Source organism: Poecilia reticulata, linkage group LG19, assembly GCF_000633615.1.
Source record: "Poecilia reticulata strain Guanapo linkage group LG19, Guppy_female_1.0+MT, whole genome shotgun sequence".
In the NCBI taxonomy this organism is placed as follows: domain Eukaryota; kingdom Metazoa; phylum Chordata; class Actinopteri; order Cyprinodontiformes; family Poeciliidae; genus Poecilia; species Poecilia reticulata.
This window is the reverse complement of record NC_024349.1, coordinates 3,468,971-3,485,678: the sequence shown is the minus strand read 5'-3', so window position 1 is coordinate 3,485,678 and position 16,708 is coordinate 3,468,971. Positions and strand designations below refer to the sequence as shown.

The 16,708-nt window shown below is 41.0% G+C and overlaps 2 protein-coding genes across 2 annotated transcripts in view; both read right to left on the bottom strand.

Moving 5' to 3' along the window:
• The window catches only part of ribc2 (RIB43A domain with coiled-coils 2), a 17,872-nt gene extending 13,800 nt beyond the window's left edge, over positions 1-4,072 (bottom strand). Inside the window, exons 1-3 of the mRNA XM_008436484.2 lie at positions 3,895-4,072; positions 3,410-3,491; positions 2,256-2,567 (exon numbers count right to left, since the gene is read on the bottom strand). Coding sequence (XP_008434706.1) covers positions 2,256-2,567; positions 3,410-3,491; positions 3,895-4,011 — 511 coding nt within the window. The 5' untranslated portion in view covers positions 4,012-4,072. The remainder of the gene's footprint in view (positions 1-2,255; positions 2,568-3,409; positions 3,492-3,894) is intronic.
• Positions 4,073-6,221: 2,149 nt separating this feature from the next.
• Positions 6,222-16,708, bottom strand: part of LOC103481177 (probable polypeptide N-acetylgalactosaminyltransferase 8) — a 16,666-nt gene continuing 6,179 nt past the window's right edge. Inside the window, exons 4-11 of the mRNA XM_008436483.2 lie at positions 15,238-15,424; positions 12,971-13,168; positions 12,072-12,186; positions 9,768-9,953; positions 8,684-8,821; positions 8,517-8,609; positions 7,090-7,260; positions 6,222-7,009 (exon numbers count right to left, since the gene is read on the bottom strand). Coding sequence (XP_008434705.1) covers positions 6,890-7,009; positions 7,090-7,260; positions 8,517-8,609; positions 8,684-8,821; positions 9,768-9,953; positions 12,072-12,186; positions 12,971-13,168; positions 15,238-15,424 — 1,208 coding nt within the window. The 3' untranslated portion in view covers positions 6,222-6,889. The remainder of the gene's footprint in view (positions 7,010-7,089; positions 7,261-8,516; positions 8,610-8,683; positions 8,822-9,767; positions 9,954-12,071; positions 12,187-12,970; positions 13,169-15,237; positions 15,425-16,708) is intronic.

Genomic DNA, 16,708 nt, shown 5'->3' with positions numbered 1-16,708 from the left:
ACTAAAATTGTTTATTATGTATGAGTTTGAGGAACTGTTCCTTCAAGAGCTGTGCTCTTAATAAGTAGGTCCACCTGTTTCTAACGCTGCTACCCGGTGCGTTAAAGTCTTTACGATCGTTGAGCCAAATTGCCACTAGAGGGCAGAGTTGGGTTCTTAATTTAAGGGAAAGATTAAAGGTTGGACAGTGAACGGAGGTGGTCCATTTGCTTTAATGTGGATGGAGAAGTTTCGTCTTTTCGGTCATATTAGAACCGTTTTATTGAGCCACACTGATTATTCGTGGCTCTGAGTTTTGCTTTGAGGTACGAATCTGGAACCTCCCCAGTGATGAGAGTGATTGTTCTGGATACAACTTGTAATATATCAAACCGTTATTTAGATCAGAATTAAAAAGCCTTCAAGAAACAGAAGTCCAGATATCTTTGATTTAACCCTCCTGTTATGTTGCGGGTCAAATTGACTCGTTTTAAAGTTTAATTTTTTTTTTAAATAGTTGGAAGTATTTTTTTTTTGCATTAAACTTTTTCTATTTGTCTTAATAGGTGCACTCGACATATAAATTTAATTAGGCCCGAGCAGCTAAGCGCTGCGAAGGCCTATTGTAATCGTACTGTAAATTATTATTATTCTTCCGTAAAGTAATTTGGCTTTTTGGGGGCTTTATCATATTCAAAAACTCACCAAACTTGGCGACCGCATAGAGCCCAGTGAAAATGTATGTATTTTAATGTCTGGCTGTAAGAAACAGCCCAAGGGCGCCACCTAGCGACTTTCAAAAGACCGTTTCCTGTTCACTTACTTTATTGTAGGGACTTGAAATTCGGTACAGTTGTAGAGCTCCCCAAGACACTCAGAATTTGCAATTAACATCATAGTGCAAGTATCCTAGGAAGTCGGCCATTTTGGATTGAAGTTCCAATTTTGACCCCATTTTGGCCGTTTACAGACGTCGCATTTGATCAAACTCCTCCTACGTATTTCGATCGATCGGCTTCAAACTCAGTCAGATCGTTCATAAGGCATGGCCGATTCAAAGTTATTAAATTGGTGAGTTTTTGAGCATGCTGAAGGGGTCGTACCAGGGGTCAAAGTTCACCGACTTGCCGTGCAACACAAAACTGTTATAACTATTACATAAAAGCAGACATAGGCACCAAACTTTCAATTCCGGGTCCCACAGAATAATCAATGGTCAAATGATGACATCACTTAGGCCACGCCATAAAACATCAAAGTGACATAACTTCCACATACAAGGTCACAGCTGCTTCAGACTTCCTATGTCTCACTACTGACCAACCCTCATTAGATTCTCATGGTCAGATTAGCTCCAGATTAGCTCCGCCTACTTCCGACAGGAAGTCACCTGTTTTTTTCTACTGTATGTCTTATTTTTACTGAGTAATACATATGGAATTAATCTTCTACCACCTGACATAATATGACCTGATGATGAACTCTGATGATGAACTCTGACCCGTGGGGGCGTGGCCAACTAGCTGTCCTTCGCCATATGCATACAATTGTCTCTGAATCACACACGCATCTTCCGATTGGCACCAAACTGGATACGTTTGACCTGTGTTCAATGCTAAAGAGCCCAACGGGATTGAATTGTGATTTTACTCTACAGCGCCCCCTAGGTTATCCCATCAGCTATAACTCCTCTCTACATTGACCGATCTGCACCAAATTTGTGGTGTGTCGCCAGGGAACCATGCTGAACTCATCGGTGCGTATTGCCTGGCGAACGTGCACCTAAACTGTGTGACAGCGTACGCGGTGGCAGGCGGGTGGCGGTGCTGGATCCCCCGCGGTGGATATAGGCCGGAGCGGCGCTTGGCTGCGAGGGCCGCTTGAGGCTCCGCGGAGCTTTAATTAATATTGTGATTCTGTTGCCAATAATTGTGATGTTGCTGCAGAATACTGCGGTGCTGCGGTGCGACTAGGAGGAGCCTAGGAGGAGCCTAGGCTCCTCCTAGGCTCCTCTGTGTTGCAGAGCGTAGCCAATGCTAGCCTAGTTAGCACCGCCATCAATGACAGCAGATAAACGGTTTTCCTGTAACAGTGAGTTGTTTCTCCATCATTAGCATATTTAGCAGCACGTACATATGTTTGATTGACAGCACTCAGCTCCTCCTCCTGGCTCTGATCTTTCTTTTACAGATTATGTCTTGTATTAAACTGTCCAGACATGGCGACTTGTTTTAACACATTTTGTTTCTGAACGTTGCAGCTCAACGCCCGCTCACCGTCGATCTTCTGCTGCAGCCGCTTCTGCTGCAGCTCGTTGCGCTGCTGCAGCAGCCAGTCCCTCAGCTGCTCCTGCTGCCTCTGCTTCCGGCTGCCGGACTCCGGGTCCTCGCCCAGCAGGCCCGGCAGAACCATCTGGGACTCGGTCTTCTTCAGGGCGTCCGGGTCGTTGAGGTCGAACTCGCGGCGGCTCTCAGGGTTCTGGTTCTGGTGCCAGAACGCGACTCGGGCCTGGTGCGCCGAGCGGTCCGCCACCTCCTGCCGCCTCTGGAGGAGACACGCTGCTCGGTTGTACTGCTTCACATCAGCATCTGTGTAGAAACAAAGACGTTACGAAAGGTTACTGTCGTAATTTAATCATTTTTGAGATAAATATGCTGAAATTAAAGCTGCAACATGTAACTCTGATTTTACATAATTGTTAAAACCATCACCACGTGGTGACAGTTTAATCTGCGACAGATGATGGGGGCATTTATTTATCATGAATAATTCATCATAGGAATTCTGATTCATCATTGTCATGATAAATTCATTTATGATAAATAAAAAACAAGAGTGACAGTATGATCATTTTTGCTGTTTTCTTCACTTTTTGTTCCACCAGAGCTTCAATAAATATCAGTAAATTTGAAAATATTATTAATTGTTTGCAGTTTAGTGACATAAACAACACTATGAGGAAGAATGGAGCTTTTACAAGAACCATATTTGTGTTTGTTCAGTTATTAACACACTTACCCAAGAAATAAGGAGTTTTAACATAATTTTTAACGTAATCAATAGTATCGTTAAAATGTCCACATCACCCCCACCTGACATGTAATCTGTGAACAGATGGTCTGAACAAATGCACCACTCATGTCCAAAAACAACCAATCAGGGCCCGGAGGCAGGTCTCAGTGCTGTCAATCATTCCCGTGTACGTGCTGCTGAATGTGCTAATGGCGTAGAAACACAGGAGCAGTGCACACAGGCATGATTGACAGCGCTAAAACCCTCCCACTGGTTCTGATTTGTTGTTTCCAGTTAGCCATGGGAGAAGACAGAGGAGCTCATACATACGACATGATACAGTGAGACAAATATGCAAAAATATGTAACAAATGTTAAATACTGCAGCTTTAAAGGCAGAAGCAGGTCATTTACTCACTGTTGGCGTCTTCTTGATTTTTTAATGCTTCTTTTCGTCTCTGCTTCTCTATCACCTGCAGATCTAAAGCTTCTTTATCCACCTGTGAACCGGATCAGTGGATCATCACACCGTCACTGTTTTCACTGATGCATAACAAAGCTTTTAAAGTTCCTGCGATTATTGATAACCTAGTCCAGACCTAATGCTACAAATATTTACTTTGAATAAAACGTCACTGTACATATCTCAAAGTGCACCTTAAATATTCAACAAGCTTGAACTAGATATGATCAAAAACCGTCGAGGTCAATTTAAGTTAGATTTCCTTTGAATTGTGCCTCAAATAAGGAGCTTTGAGGTCATCAAAGACTCGTTTGGTAGTTGAAAGATGATTTTGTTGCGCTTGTGGCGCCCCTAGACCGTCTCACCCTGGGCAGTAAGCCATAAAACGGTCTATATTTAGCGCTGGCGCCATTTTATCCTCGGTTCTAGCAGAAACTCACCCCAATAGTCCTGAATTTTTCATTAAAAATCCTCCCCCGCCTTTCCGTCTCATAGCTCCGGCGCCGCTCCACGCTCTCCCTGGCTTTCCGTTCGCGGGGCAACTCCACCTGAAACATTTCTGACTCGGTAGCAGCCTTCACCTTCTTCTCTCACACTGAAAACAAACTGGTTGCTAGGTAACAAGAGATTCACGAGCTTACGGAAAACGACGCCGCAGCCGCTCCGTTGTTCGGTACGTCAGCGCGTCCGCCATGTTGTGAGGGGCAATGAGGCCAAACCTGAACTCTAGACCAGTGTTTTTCAACCTTTTTTGAGCCAAGGTACATTGTTTTAATTGAAAAAATCCCGAGGCACACCACCAACCAAAAATGTAAACAAAGATACTCTGTAGCCGCCTATATTGCATATATAGTCATTCTTATCAAAGTATCTTGAATAGGAATCAAATAAACACAAAAAATTATTTCTATCATATTTTACATTTCTTATTTCAAATTGCACTTAGCATGTCTCCACTTCAAAATTACACCTGAACAGCCACAACACTGTTGTGTGTGATGCATGCATCACTAATTCTCTTGTTTTAATTTAAAATGCTCTGTACCTACTGCCATCTAGTGGTAATAAAATTACATAATTACGCTGCTAGTCACTGCTACAGCAAAGACACTCAAGATGGCATTATTTGCAGATAATTTATTCGTTTTCAAAAAAAATCTTTTAAGACCAATTACCGTATTTTCCGGACTATGAGCGCACCATACTATAAACCGTATCTTCACATTTTTTTTAACCCCCCCAGGAAACGTATATCAGCCGCACCGGGCTGCAGGCCGTTGGTATGTCTGCCGCTCTCGGTTTCCCATAAGGACCCAGCAGAGGGCAGCAGAGGGCTGCGTCCTAATAACTGCTGGATATATTGAGGATGCAGTTCTCCGTCTCGAAATCCGGTTTTGTTCACACCGAGTTTATGTGCAGCGGCTCTATTTCCCTCCTGTATTGCCAGATCGATACTCAACTTAGAAGCCGCATCATATGAGTTTGAAAACATTTCTCCGTCGTGCCTGCTGCTAGCATGGCTGCTAGCATGTGCTTGTTTTAAATTAACATTAGCGCGTTCTTCTTTGATTTCCAATTTTGACTTCCAATGATTCACTTCCTGCTAAAAAGCCCCCTTGGTGGTTGAAGAAAAATCCACAGAAAAGCCACATGTTCAAAGTATAGGAAAGAAGTAGCAGCTTATAGTCCGGAAAATACGGTAGGAGAAATTGGATCACTCACGGTACACTAGTGTACCGCGGCACAGTGGTTGAAAAACACTGGTCGAGATGACATACAGTTTTAGAACATCTCAAAACTTCCACGGTGAAAGTTCAGTTTTCAGGTCTGGGAAGAACTCATGTAGTTGGAGGAAGGAAGAAGTACATTTCATCAGCTCATTCCTTTGATTTAACCAAATTTAAATTACTCACCATACACAAATGAAGAAGGAGCAGGAAGAAAAACATGTAAAAACCTGCCTCTTTCAATAAAATTTTTTTTTTCATTAAATTAAAACTGCAAACAATATTATTCCATTTCTTATTCACCGTTTTGAATTGATTTGTAGTGGAGCATTTTTAACTCCTGAAAAATGTTTCACAACTATTCTACACATTTGTTTTAATGCTTGCCTTTGGAAATCCCACTTCCTTTTGTTATCGCCATCAATTGATCATAAAACAAAAACATTTTAACTGGTTATCTCCTCATGAGTTCTTCCAAAACCTCAGATTGAGATTAATTTTTAAAAAGTCAGGAAAACAAAAAAAAAAAAAGAACTGAAATCTTCTGTTGTCAGATTTGTGGAATTTAAAAACAGAATTTTCCATTTATTTCAGGAAAATAAGTTAAATTAATCCCAAACTTCTAATGTGAAAATCTTAAATTTGCGGGGGATATTTCCAATATTTGATTTAGTGTTTTCTGATATTATGAAGTCAAAAAAATGTCAAAGAAAATCTCTGAACCTTTCAGATTTTCAGTCATATTTCTAAGAAAAAAGGCCAATTTCTCTAAATTTTAAGTTGTAACTTTATGAAATGTGCTTTGATATTTCAATATTGATATCAGAACTTCCTATTTTTTAAATTTTACTTTCAGTGTATAACTTTTCACCCTCTGAATTTTATTTTTCTTGAAGTGACAATTCTTAAAATCATTTTAAACATAAAAATGTGAATTTAACTATTATAATAAACATGATATGACTTTCTACTCGTTATGAAACCAAAATGAAACGCAGCTGCAGCTTTGCTGTAGTTTTACTAATAAAATATACAAACTGTCACTTTTAAAGTTTTATTTTCACAGAACTAAAACATATTTGAACCGCAGCTGCAGCCACACTGTGCCGTCCTATCGGCACGACAAGAAAACCCCAAAACTAATAGAACCATGTAAACAACGTTACACTTTTTAAATTTAACATATTTTCTATACATTTAAATGTTCCTGGTCAGCTTCTATAAAAATAAACCCAAATTAAATTTCTCATAGTAGTGAAGGTTATCTGAAACAAAATGCCAGATTTCTTATTCATCAACATCTTCTCAGGTAATAAAGCACAAACTTTTCCACCTTTAACTTCTCCAAACAGCATTTGTTGTTTTTTCTTTTTAACAGCATTTTGTAACAGAAGTCTTTCATTCGTCGCTCAGAGCTGAAAATGGCGGATTCTCCTTTAAAAAGGTGAAACCAGCTGAAACCACAGCAGCTTTAAAAACCAGCTGTTAGAGGAAGAAAAGCTCCAGAGAGGCTGCAAATGGACATTTGTTGGTTTTTATATGCACCAACATTCACATTATCGATATGAAAACAAAATAAATATTTAATCTCCCCTTCATCTAATTTACAAAATGATTCCATTTCATATCCAGTAAAATAAATCAATTTTTTTAACATTTTATGCATAGAGCTCTAACGACCCGTTGGCCTTTGAGCAGAAAGGTTGGTTTAAAAGTCTTTAATGAGGTTCTGGATCTTCCACCGCTGGCCGGTGCATTCCTGGATCACCAGAACCCTGTTCACCATTTCCAGGCATCGCTTCGTCTGACGGTTCTTCAGCTCTTTTCCCTGGGACACAATTCAAAAAAAGGGTCAAAAACAAGAAAACATAAGTTTACAGTGAGCCTGAACTGGTTCTGAGGTCCAACCTGGGTGAAGTCCCAGTATATCCCCATTCCTTTCTGCATGGCCTCTTTGCAGTTGAACAGACCCGGCGTGGTTTTCTTCTCCCCTCTGTCAGTCAGACAGCGGTTGTCGTTGTACTTGTGGGACTTGATGCCGCCGATGTACACCTCACCGGTTCCCCGGTAATAAGCCATCTGGAGAAACGGAGAGATCAGTTTCCTCCCACATTCCTGTTGTTTTTCCTCACACTTTAATGTTTCAGGTCATCAAACTAATTTTATTAGACAAAAATAAGACGTGGTTTTAAAATAATGAACTATTAAAGTGTAACTAACCCCGTTGTGAAACCATGAACCGATTTTCTTTTTTGCGCTGTTGTTCATGCTGCTAATTAAATGCGACTGAACGGTTTCCGAAAGCAACCCGCAGATGCAGAAGAAGAACGTAGCCAATACCTTGCGGCGCCCTGTAAAGATGGCCGCCGCCACCATCGTCTACGGATGAATTTAAAAGGTGTCATGCTCCTTGATGAGGTTAGGATCGGTCTATGGGTTAAAAACATTGTTTAGTCCAAAGTCACTCTTGGACAATGAGATTTTATTTTCTCACTTCTGTCTATTTTGAGCTGTTTAAGGGCGTCTGTCACTTTAAATCCAGATAAGCTGCTGCTGGCCACGCCCCCCAATTTACCACGTGTGAAAATGGCTGCAAACAGATGAGCAGTTTTACAACCACACATTTTAGAAAAGCAGAAGTGACGTCTCCTGCACAGCCAACCAGAATGTAGCAAGTAGTTTCTGGATGGTGAGTCAACAACAAAACTCTTGTCTTTTCCAGCAGCCGTTGTACAGCGCATAAGGTGGTAAAGTCAGCTGAACAAATGTGCTGGAACTTTGCTTGGGTTGCTAGGTAACGAGAGTAACTCCTGGGGTTGCTAGACAACGGGGACTGGCCTGCTGATTTGTGACGTTACATTCCAGATGTTTTTGAAAGGACTCATTTTCCAGTCACCAAAAAGAAACTTTTCATTACAAAAAGTGGCTGGAGGTTTTTTTAAGCCCTTTGGTTGTTTTCAGAAGGAGTAGAAACTGAAATGGAAGTAAAAACATCATAGGTGCCCTTTAAAGATCTGAATCTGAACAGGCCTCACTGCGTCAGTTAAGGTCAAAGGTCATGAAGCGACTGTGGGGAAAATGGCCTCTATAGGACCAGAACCACGGCTGACCCAAAGGAACATAAAACTCGCCTCACATTTACCAGAAACATCTTGAAGATCCTCAAACTTTGATAGCGTTTAATAAAAACCTGAAGTTTATTTTACAGATCAGTTTTGTTTTTTTGTTTTTCTGGTGTTAAAATTTATTTCTTGATCTGAAAACTTGAAATGCACCAAAAAGAAAATCTGTAAGGGAGTGAATACTTGTCCACCGGTACCGACCGCTTCTCTTACCTGCGGTCCGTAGTAATGGCAGTCGTAGGAAATGGGCGTGTCGCCGGGGACTGGACCTTGGTCAATGCACAGCTCAGAGTCCAGGTTCTTCAGCTGCCAACAGAGGAAGAGGAGGGTGAGGAAGACGCACGGCTGCATCCGGCCGGAGGCGAGCAGCAGCTGCTTACCGCGCCGTAAGCCAGCAGGTTGTCCCAGGGGTCCAGCTTGGGGTAAATGTTGTCCAGGTACCATTTGAACGGTTTGCAGTTCAGTCGTTCTCTCAGTTTCTTCCGCTCAGAAACGTCTCCGATGTCGATGCCGTGGTTCTGCACAGAAAGCAAAACGGATCCGTCTGCCTGAAATCTTCACTCACTGCAATCTGACCCGTTTTAAAGTAAAAGAATCTGCAATCAGCACGTCAGGGCTGCGACCATCGATCACTAATCAGCTATTCTGATGATCAATCGGATAAATTGCCACGTTCTGCATATTTTTCATTCATCCACTTAAATCTACTTCACACATTATTAGAAATACATTAACAGATGCAAGCAAATAATTCAATTACTTTAAAATACAAAAAACCCATTTTGCATAAAATGCAACATTTCCAGAAAAAGATGAAAACAATTTATTAGTTTTTTTTTAATCTACAAACTACAGAGGTCTGACTGATTTGCTTATTCAGTTAAGATATTGTATGTTTATTTATTTCACAATGTATAATTGTTTTTAAACTATAGTTAAAAATGTGCAACTTGACATTTTGTGCCAAAACATTTGGACCCCACAGTTTCAGTCCGTCATCAACGAGCCGAGCTGCTGAAGTTCTTCAAAGAATAAAACCGTGACCAATCTGTCTGCTTATTTATTTTTACATGTTTTTTCTTGTTCATGTAGATTTTAGATGGGATTTAATGAAGAAAGAATTATGTAAAATATTTCTAAAATGGCACCACAGAACGTGATTTTGGCTGGGGGAAAAATGAAACATCATAAAATCCCGGCGGGACCAGAACACGCTGCTCACGGTGGCAGTTTGTTCTCTGGTTCCGATTCTTTTCCATCCACAGCGACTCTTCAGAGATACTTTAATACGACGCAGTTCTTTTTTAAACTGAATTAAAAACTGAACCTGATCCAGTCGGGTAATGAAGACTGTCACAGTCGTGGCTGGTGCAGCTCTAATAAAACGTTTCTGTGAAATGATTCTGGGACAAGCAGACGCTTGTTTTGCGCTCATGCGTTGCTTCCCGTCTGCGGCTCTCGTACCTCGAAGGGAATATTCCAGGCCAGGTTGATGTTGTGTTTGTATTCGTCCATCCAGATCTCGGCGACCCGCAGGGCGTTCCTCTTCATGGCGGGCGTCAGGTCCGGCATGTAGGGCTTGTGGAAACGCTCGATGTGAGCGATCTTTGAGCAGGGAACGACCTCGATGCTGCCGCCACATGTCCAGACCTAAAGTCAACCAGAAGAAAAAGAATCATTATAAAATCTTGCACTATTTCTCTCTTGAAGTCCATCCACAGACTATCTTTCTAACTTCTAACACTATACTCTTATTTTTAATTATTTTCCTTTATGCCAATAATCCATTTCTTATATTAGAGCAGAAAACCTGAACAAAACAAGTACGACAGAGCTTTTAAATTAATCAGTGTGTGGCGGTTTGTTAGGTCTCCTAGACCACATTCCTCCTGCTCATCATGGAATAAATCATCGTAATTTATCACCGACTGAAATGAAAGCGGCAGACTTCACCATCACTACTTTAACAATGAGTTGAGCGTCGATGGGCGAATCCGGCGTTGAAAACGTGACGTCACACATTTTACCGCTCGTTTCTTGATTTAAATCAGGAAGTTAAAGGAAAGGGAACATTTAAAAAACGATTGAAGCTCTATAATTTATATATCATTTTTATTCTTTGGCATTTGGTCTCTGAGCGTTGCAGCATGTTTTATCACCACCAGCCCTGCAGACCTAACGAAGAATCTGCATAAATGAAAGAAAACAGCAGCAATAACCTGAAAATTGCCTCGTCAAATATCCTGACAACTCCTTGGGAGTTTTCCTCTGCAGGTTGTAAAAGAAAACTCAACCCATTAATGCAAACAACACATAAAAATTTGAAACCACAGTCTGTTTGAGTTGTAACTGATCTGTAAACATCAAGCTGAGCTGAACGACGTTGTTGACCTCAAGATAACTCTGAGGATAAATGAACTGCTGCTGGTGCAGAAACAGGCACATAGTGCTATTATACAGCACGACTATGGCTGTGTAATTTTATCGATTCTACGATTTTAATAGATTTTTCAAACGTATCGATACATTAAATCCTATTTTGAATTAATGACGGCCATCACTCATGACATTTTTACCCAGTTGCACATGTACATTAAAAATGACATGAAATAAAAACCAGTTACAATTAAATGGTTAAATGAAATAAATTACACTAAGATAAGTGAATAAGACGAAGAAAATACACAAAGCAAATGTATAACAAACATTTATTATAGTATTACGCCATCAGTTAAATTAATTAAATCCAAATGAATGGGACAGTCAAAAAATGTCACCAAAATCACTCCGTCCCTCTAAAATGCTTCAGAAAACCTTAAAAATCTGTCAAATCGTATCGTTCGCTGAATATTGTGATATATATTGTGAGCAGATTATTGCGTATCATATTGTATGGTGAGATGAGTATCATTACAGCCCTAAGCATGACAATGTTATGATGTAAATATATGTTAACTTCAGTAATCAAAATATTTTAAATATATCAACTATTACTAAAAAAAACTTGCTTTACTAATTTAATGTCTTGAAATTGGGCCTTTGTGTCTTTAAGAAGCTCCTGCTCTTTCTGAAGCTCCGCCTCCAGGAAGTCGTCCCAACATGGCTCCTCTTTAACCCTTTAATGTTTTTACCAGCGTCGCTCTGAGCAGCAGGTCCTATGAAGAGATCAGCAGCTGTTTGCTAATTGCTGCTGGCTAGTCTGGAGGAGCTGAGCGGGGGAGGATCTGCATCTCAAAGGCGGGGCTAGGCCCACCCAGACGTTTTACACAGCTGAATGGTTGCCATGGAGATTAAAGGATTTCTCAAACATTAAAGACCGAAGGCGACACCACAGGTTTGTTTTTGATGAGAAAAAACATTAAAACATGATGGAAAAATAAAAAAGTCAATTTTACATGATACTGTAACTTTATTATATAATTTTATCTAGCTGGGTTATTTATTTTTATTTATTTAGAACATGATAACAGTATAAAATAACGTACATACAGATGAATCCACTATTTAAGTTTTCTGAATCTCAACTGAAGCACTTTGCCAATACATTTTATCATTTTGGTGAGTCATCTTTAATTTTTACCCATCTCTGATCAGTTGAAATGTTTGTAGAGTTTATAGAGTTCTTGTTTGGTTTGAGGGATGGGACGCAGCACGTTGACAGCAGTACAGAAAGCAAACATCTGCTGATCATTATTAATATTGGATGTAAACAGGCGGAGGCGCTGCAGCCTGGTGACGCCTTCAGTCAAACTTTGTAGATTTACTCACACGAATTCCAAGCTCGACGTTTTCGCCACCATAAACCTTCATTCCTTCATCGAGGACTCCGATTTCTCCCAGAAACTTCCTGTCGGCCACCAGGATCCCCATGACCGACGGACTCCTGCAGCGAGAAGGCAGCAGAACCGCAGATCCATTTATGCTTCTTCAGGGCTTCATGCTCAAGTCCTGCCGTTTTACTGAAATCTGACTTTTCATGCCACTAATTAAAGGGGCTGCATTTGTTTTCCAGGCACAAAAAGTCATTTTATAGCACAATCAGGTCACCGCGTTGCTTCAGTAACATTTTAAAAAAGAAAATCAACTTTGCCACTGGTAGATTACCTCAGTTTGGGGAAAATATCTTTTTATAAAATAATCTTCCAATGAAACTAATACCTTTGTATAAAATCAATATTAAGGAATTATTTGCTCCTGTATCTTTCAAAAAAGATATTTAAGTTAACTGTCTTATTCCAAATGTATTATTGCATTTACACCAGGAAAAGCACCAAAAATACTAAACACTAGTAAGATTTGTGTTTTTGCAGTGCAGCTGAATCAAGTGAAGAAGTTTTATATTTTATATTTCCCCAACAGTGGCAGCAACAAACAGCAGGAAGAGATTGACATATTATCTGTGTAACAACTACAAAAAAAAGATAGAAATTGTTTTTCCATGTGTAATAAGTTTGTATTATTCAATGTGTTGTTGGGGCCCCCTGGTGGTGTGGAGGCCCTAAGCAGCCGTTTCTTATTCAGGGTTGGGAATTGGTGCTTTGATTTGAACATTTACTTTGTTTCTGATCATAAATAGACCGAGTCGGCCGTTAAGAGGCCGGTCGTCTCTGATGTTGAGGAGTTTGGATCCTGCTGAAGCTCGGAGCAGAGCAGAAGGATGAACTTACTTTCCGGGCCGGGAGCTGTCGTTGTGCTTGTAGTAGTCGGGGGCGAAGCCCTCATACATGCACCACAGCGCCCAGTCGAACGCGTGCGCAGCAGGGAGGTAGTGGATGACCTTCAGGTCGTCGAAGTTCACCCTGTCGAAGACGGGCGAAACCACCGTGGTCCGGTCGGCTTTGATCTGCGTCAGCAGCGGTTCGGCCCTGAGAGGCGGACAAAATAAGAAATAAAAGACATTTCTCCAGCAGATCCATCATAGTTCTGCTTTTAGAAACTGAACTGCAGCAGGCCTTGCTGCGGCAGGCAGGCAGCCAGGCCCTGCTGCGGCAGCCAGGCCCTGCTGCGGCAGGCAGGCCTTGCTGCGGCAGATCTTGCTGCAGCCTACCTGACGTGTCTGAATGTGCCACTGCTTACAGAAATGGGTGGAGTTTGAAAAGCAGAAGGAGCGTCAGATGAAAAAAACGTTCCAGCTCAATAAAAGAATTGTTTTTGTGAGTTGAGACAATAACGTTATATAAAATGTCTGTTTGCTCTTTGCCGGTGGAAACAATCGGTGGGAGCCGCGCCCGCATTACAAGCAGCACAACAGCTGCAGGACGGATCAGAGAAGCCGATCGGTAAGTGATCCACAGTAGAAGTACAAACAGGCGTGTTTACTTTACCCCACAGATGCTGAATGAAACCCAGGTTTGGACTCTTTCCAGCACAAAATCCTCTCACCAGGTTCATGCAGAAGGTTTCACCTCAAAATTACTGTTAGAGGAAACCCATTAAACGGGTTCCTACGGATCAGTGGCAGGGGAGTCCAAACTGTTCCTAATATCACCCCAAAGAGGTCATATTAGGGGTCATATTATGACCTCTTTGGTCATATTATGACCAAACCATATTATGTGAATTCAGTTTCACAGAAGTGGCCAATTCGCAAAAGGCCAATTCCCTTCTGTGAATTGGCCTTTTTGCCTTATTCAACCAAAGAAAGGCAGTTACTTCACTTATTTACTCATTTGACAAAGATTTAATCTATTCTCTCAACAAAAACACAAGTTATTCTTTCTTTTTTAATACTTGCTGCCAAGTTTTAATAATGTAATTAAAAGCAGACTTGGATGCACCAAGGTCTGCTTCATGAAATCGTGACGTTGTTGTGAGAAGATTTTAATTTGTGGGTCAGAACCTCCTGCTCCGCTGGGACCAATCTGTGTCATTCAGGGACCATAAATGGTAGATTTTTATACGAAATCTTTGAGATAATCAGATTTCATCTCCTCAGTTCCTGTTTTCACCCCTTTGTTGCTTTTATGCAAATTAGTTGCAGCTGGCCACGCCCCCTCTGCTAAACATTTACATTTCATTCACATAAAAACTCCTGCAGTCGCAGTTACAACCAGGCGACATGGATTAAAAATAACTTATTTTCATACGATTTCCAATTTTGATCTATTTTTTTCCTCATTTTTTTTTTTAAAACAGAAAAAAAAAAGTTATGTTTAAAAAGTGGCTTTCATCCTCCTTCTGAGAATTGAACAGAGTATTACACTGCAATTTATTTTTATTGTTTAATTTTAAGATTATAGTCCTAATATTAGCAGAATGAACGCTGATGTTAAACATTAATGAGAAATATCCTCCTACTGATAACATGATGCGGATGTGTTTAATAGTATTTATCCATATGCTCAACATTCATTTCATTTTATGTCCCTTAAAATAACTTCTGATATCTCCTTTAATCAGGAAATGTTAAAACTTTTTTCTCATTTGATTATAAAGTCAAAACTACCTGCAGGCCGAAAATTATAACACTTTTAAGAGCTAAAAACCTGTCAGTTTGTTTCCTTATTCAACAAGAAGCGACGAATATTCTACTAAATTCTAAATCGGTGTTCAGGCTAAACCTGAACATGATTTTTGCCTCATTAAAAGGAATCAACCAGTTTGCATATTTTTTGGGGACTTAATTGGAAAAATATGTTTAAAAGTTGAGTATATTTTCATCACAAGAACAGGATTTGGGTCTCTGTCAGTGGAAATACTTGCTGCATTTAATTAAGCTTCATAAAATAATTACATTTTGGTTCATTAGAGTCTGATTTAGAGTAAAAGTCCCTGAAAGCTAAAAGCTGGTTATTAAAAGAAGAACAGTTCCTGCTTTACCCAACCTTTGTTGTTTCTCATAAAATCAGATGATGATGTCATGTCTTTCTAGGCTTCTGATTGGTTCATTCAGCATCTGCACAAAGTGGTTTCCTGTTGGGGTTCTGGTTCCTACCACAGCTCATGGACTTCGATGTGAGCGTCCAAGATGGCCACCACGTCGGCGGTGGCCGCCCTCCAGCCGGACGCTCTGGCGAACGCCAGGCCTTTCTGCTCCGTGTGCCTCACCCTGGTGATCTGCAGGCCCGGGTTCTCCTCCTCCAGCGACTTAACGTACGCATCCAGCTCGCCTTTCAGGTTTTCTGGAATGAAAGCAGAGCGTTGTTGAGAAATCAGGGTGGACAGAAAAGAGCTTTTGAGGAACTGGAATGCAAACCAGATTCAAAACAAGTGACACAAATGATGCTTGGATGTGAACAAACAGACATAAATCAGCCGCTTGTTTAATACTTTTCATTATACTATAATCAGGACAGGCATGCAAACCCAGTGGTTCCTCCTCACATGTCCGTTTCTAGTCGCTCCAGTTTACTGACATGCAGCAAGCATTCATTTCTCATTTCAACATGCATCAGCTGACAGGCCGCATTTCATAAAACTTATTTCATAAAAATTATTTTAGTTTTACAACTGTGAAAGTTGAGCAGGATATTTTATTTTTAAGGGAGGCGTATTGCGTAAAATCGACTTTTTTGATCTTCCCATCATGTTTTAATGTTTTTCCCTCATTGAAACAAACCTGGAGTGTTGCTTTGATTCTTTTCTACACCCGAGTGAAGTTGGCCTCCCCACAGTTTTTGCTGCACCAACCAGCACAAACGTAGCACAAACATATGACACCAATTTTGTCTGATTTGAACTAGGTGGGGACAAAATCAGGTCTTTTACATGTTTGAGAAATGCTTTAATCTCCATGGCAACCATTCAGCTGCAAAACAGCTGGGTGGGCTTGGCCCCGCCTTCGAGTCGCAGTTCCTCCCCCACTCAGCTCCTTCAGACTAGCCAGCAGCAATTAGCTGGTGGAGCTGCAGAGCTCCTTATAGGAGCTGCTGCTCAGAGCAACACTGGTACAAACATTAAAGGGTTAAAGAGGAGCCATGTTGGGATGACTTCCTGGAGGCGGAGCTTCAGAAAGAGCAGGAGCTTCTTAAAGAGACAGAGGCCCAATTTCAAGACATTAAATTATGAAGTCAAATTTCTTTCAAGTCACATTTGATATATAGAGCTGAAGGTAACAATTCGATTGTGCTGTAAAATGTTACTATGTGTCTGGAAAACACGTAATATTTCTCCTTTAATACAAATATCAATCAAATCAGGAACCTGGAACCAAACCCAGCCTGGAACCAAACCCAGAGCCTGGAACCAAATGAAGCCTGGAACCAAACGAAGCCTGGAAATAAAAACCCATCTTGGAACCAAACCCAGCCTGGAACCAACCCCAGCCTGGAACCAACCCCAGTCTGGAACCAACCCCAGCTTGGAACCAACCCCAGCCTGGAACCAAACCCAGCCTGGAACCAACCCCAGCCTGGAACCAACCCCAGCCTGGAACCAACCCCAGCCTGGAACCAACCCCAGCCTGG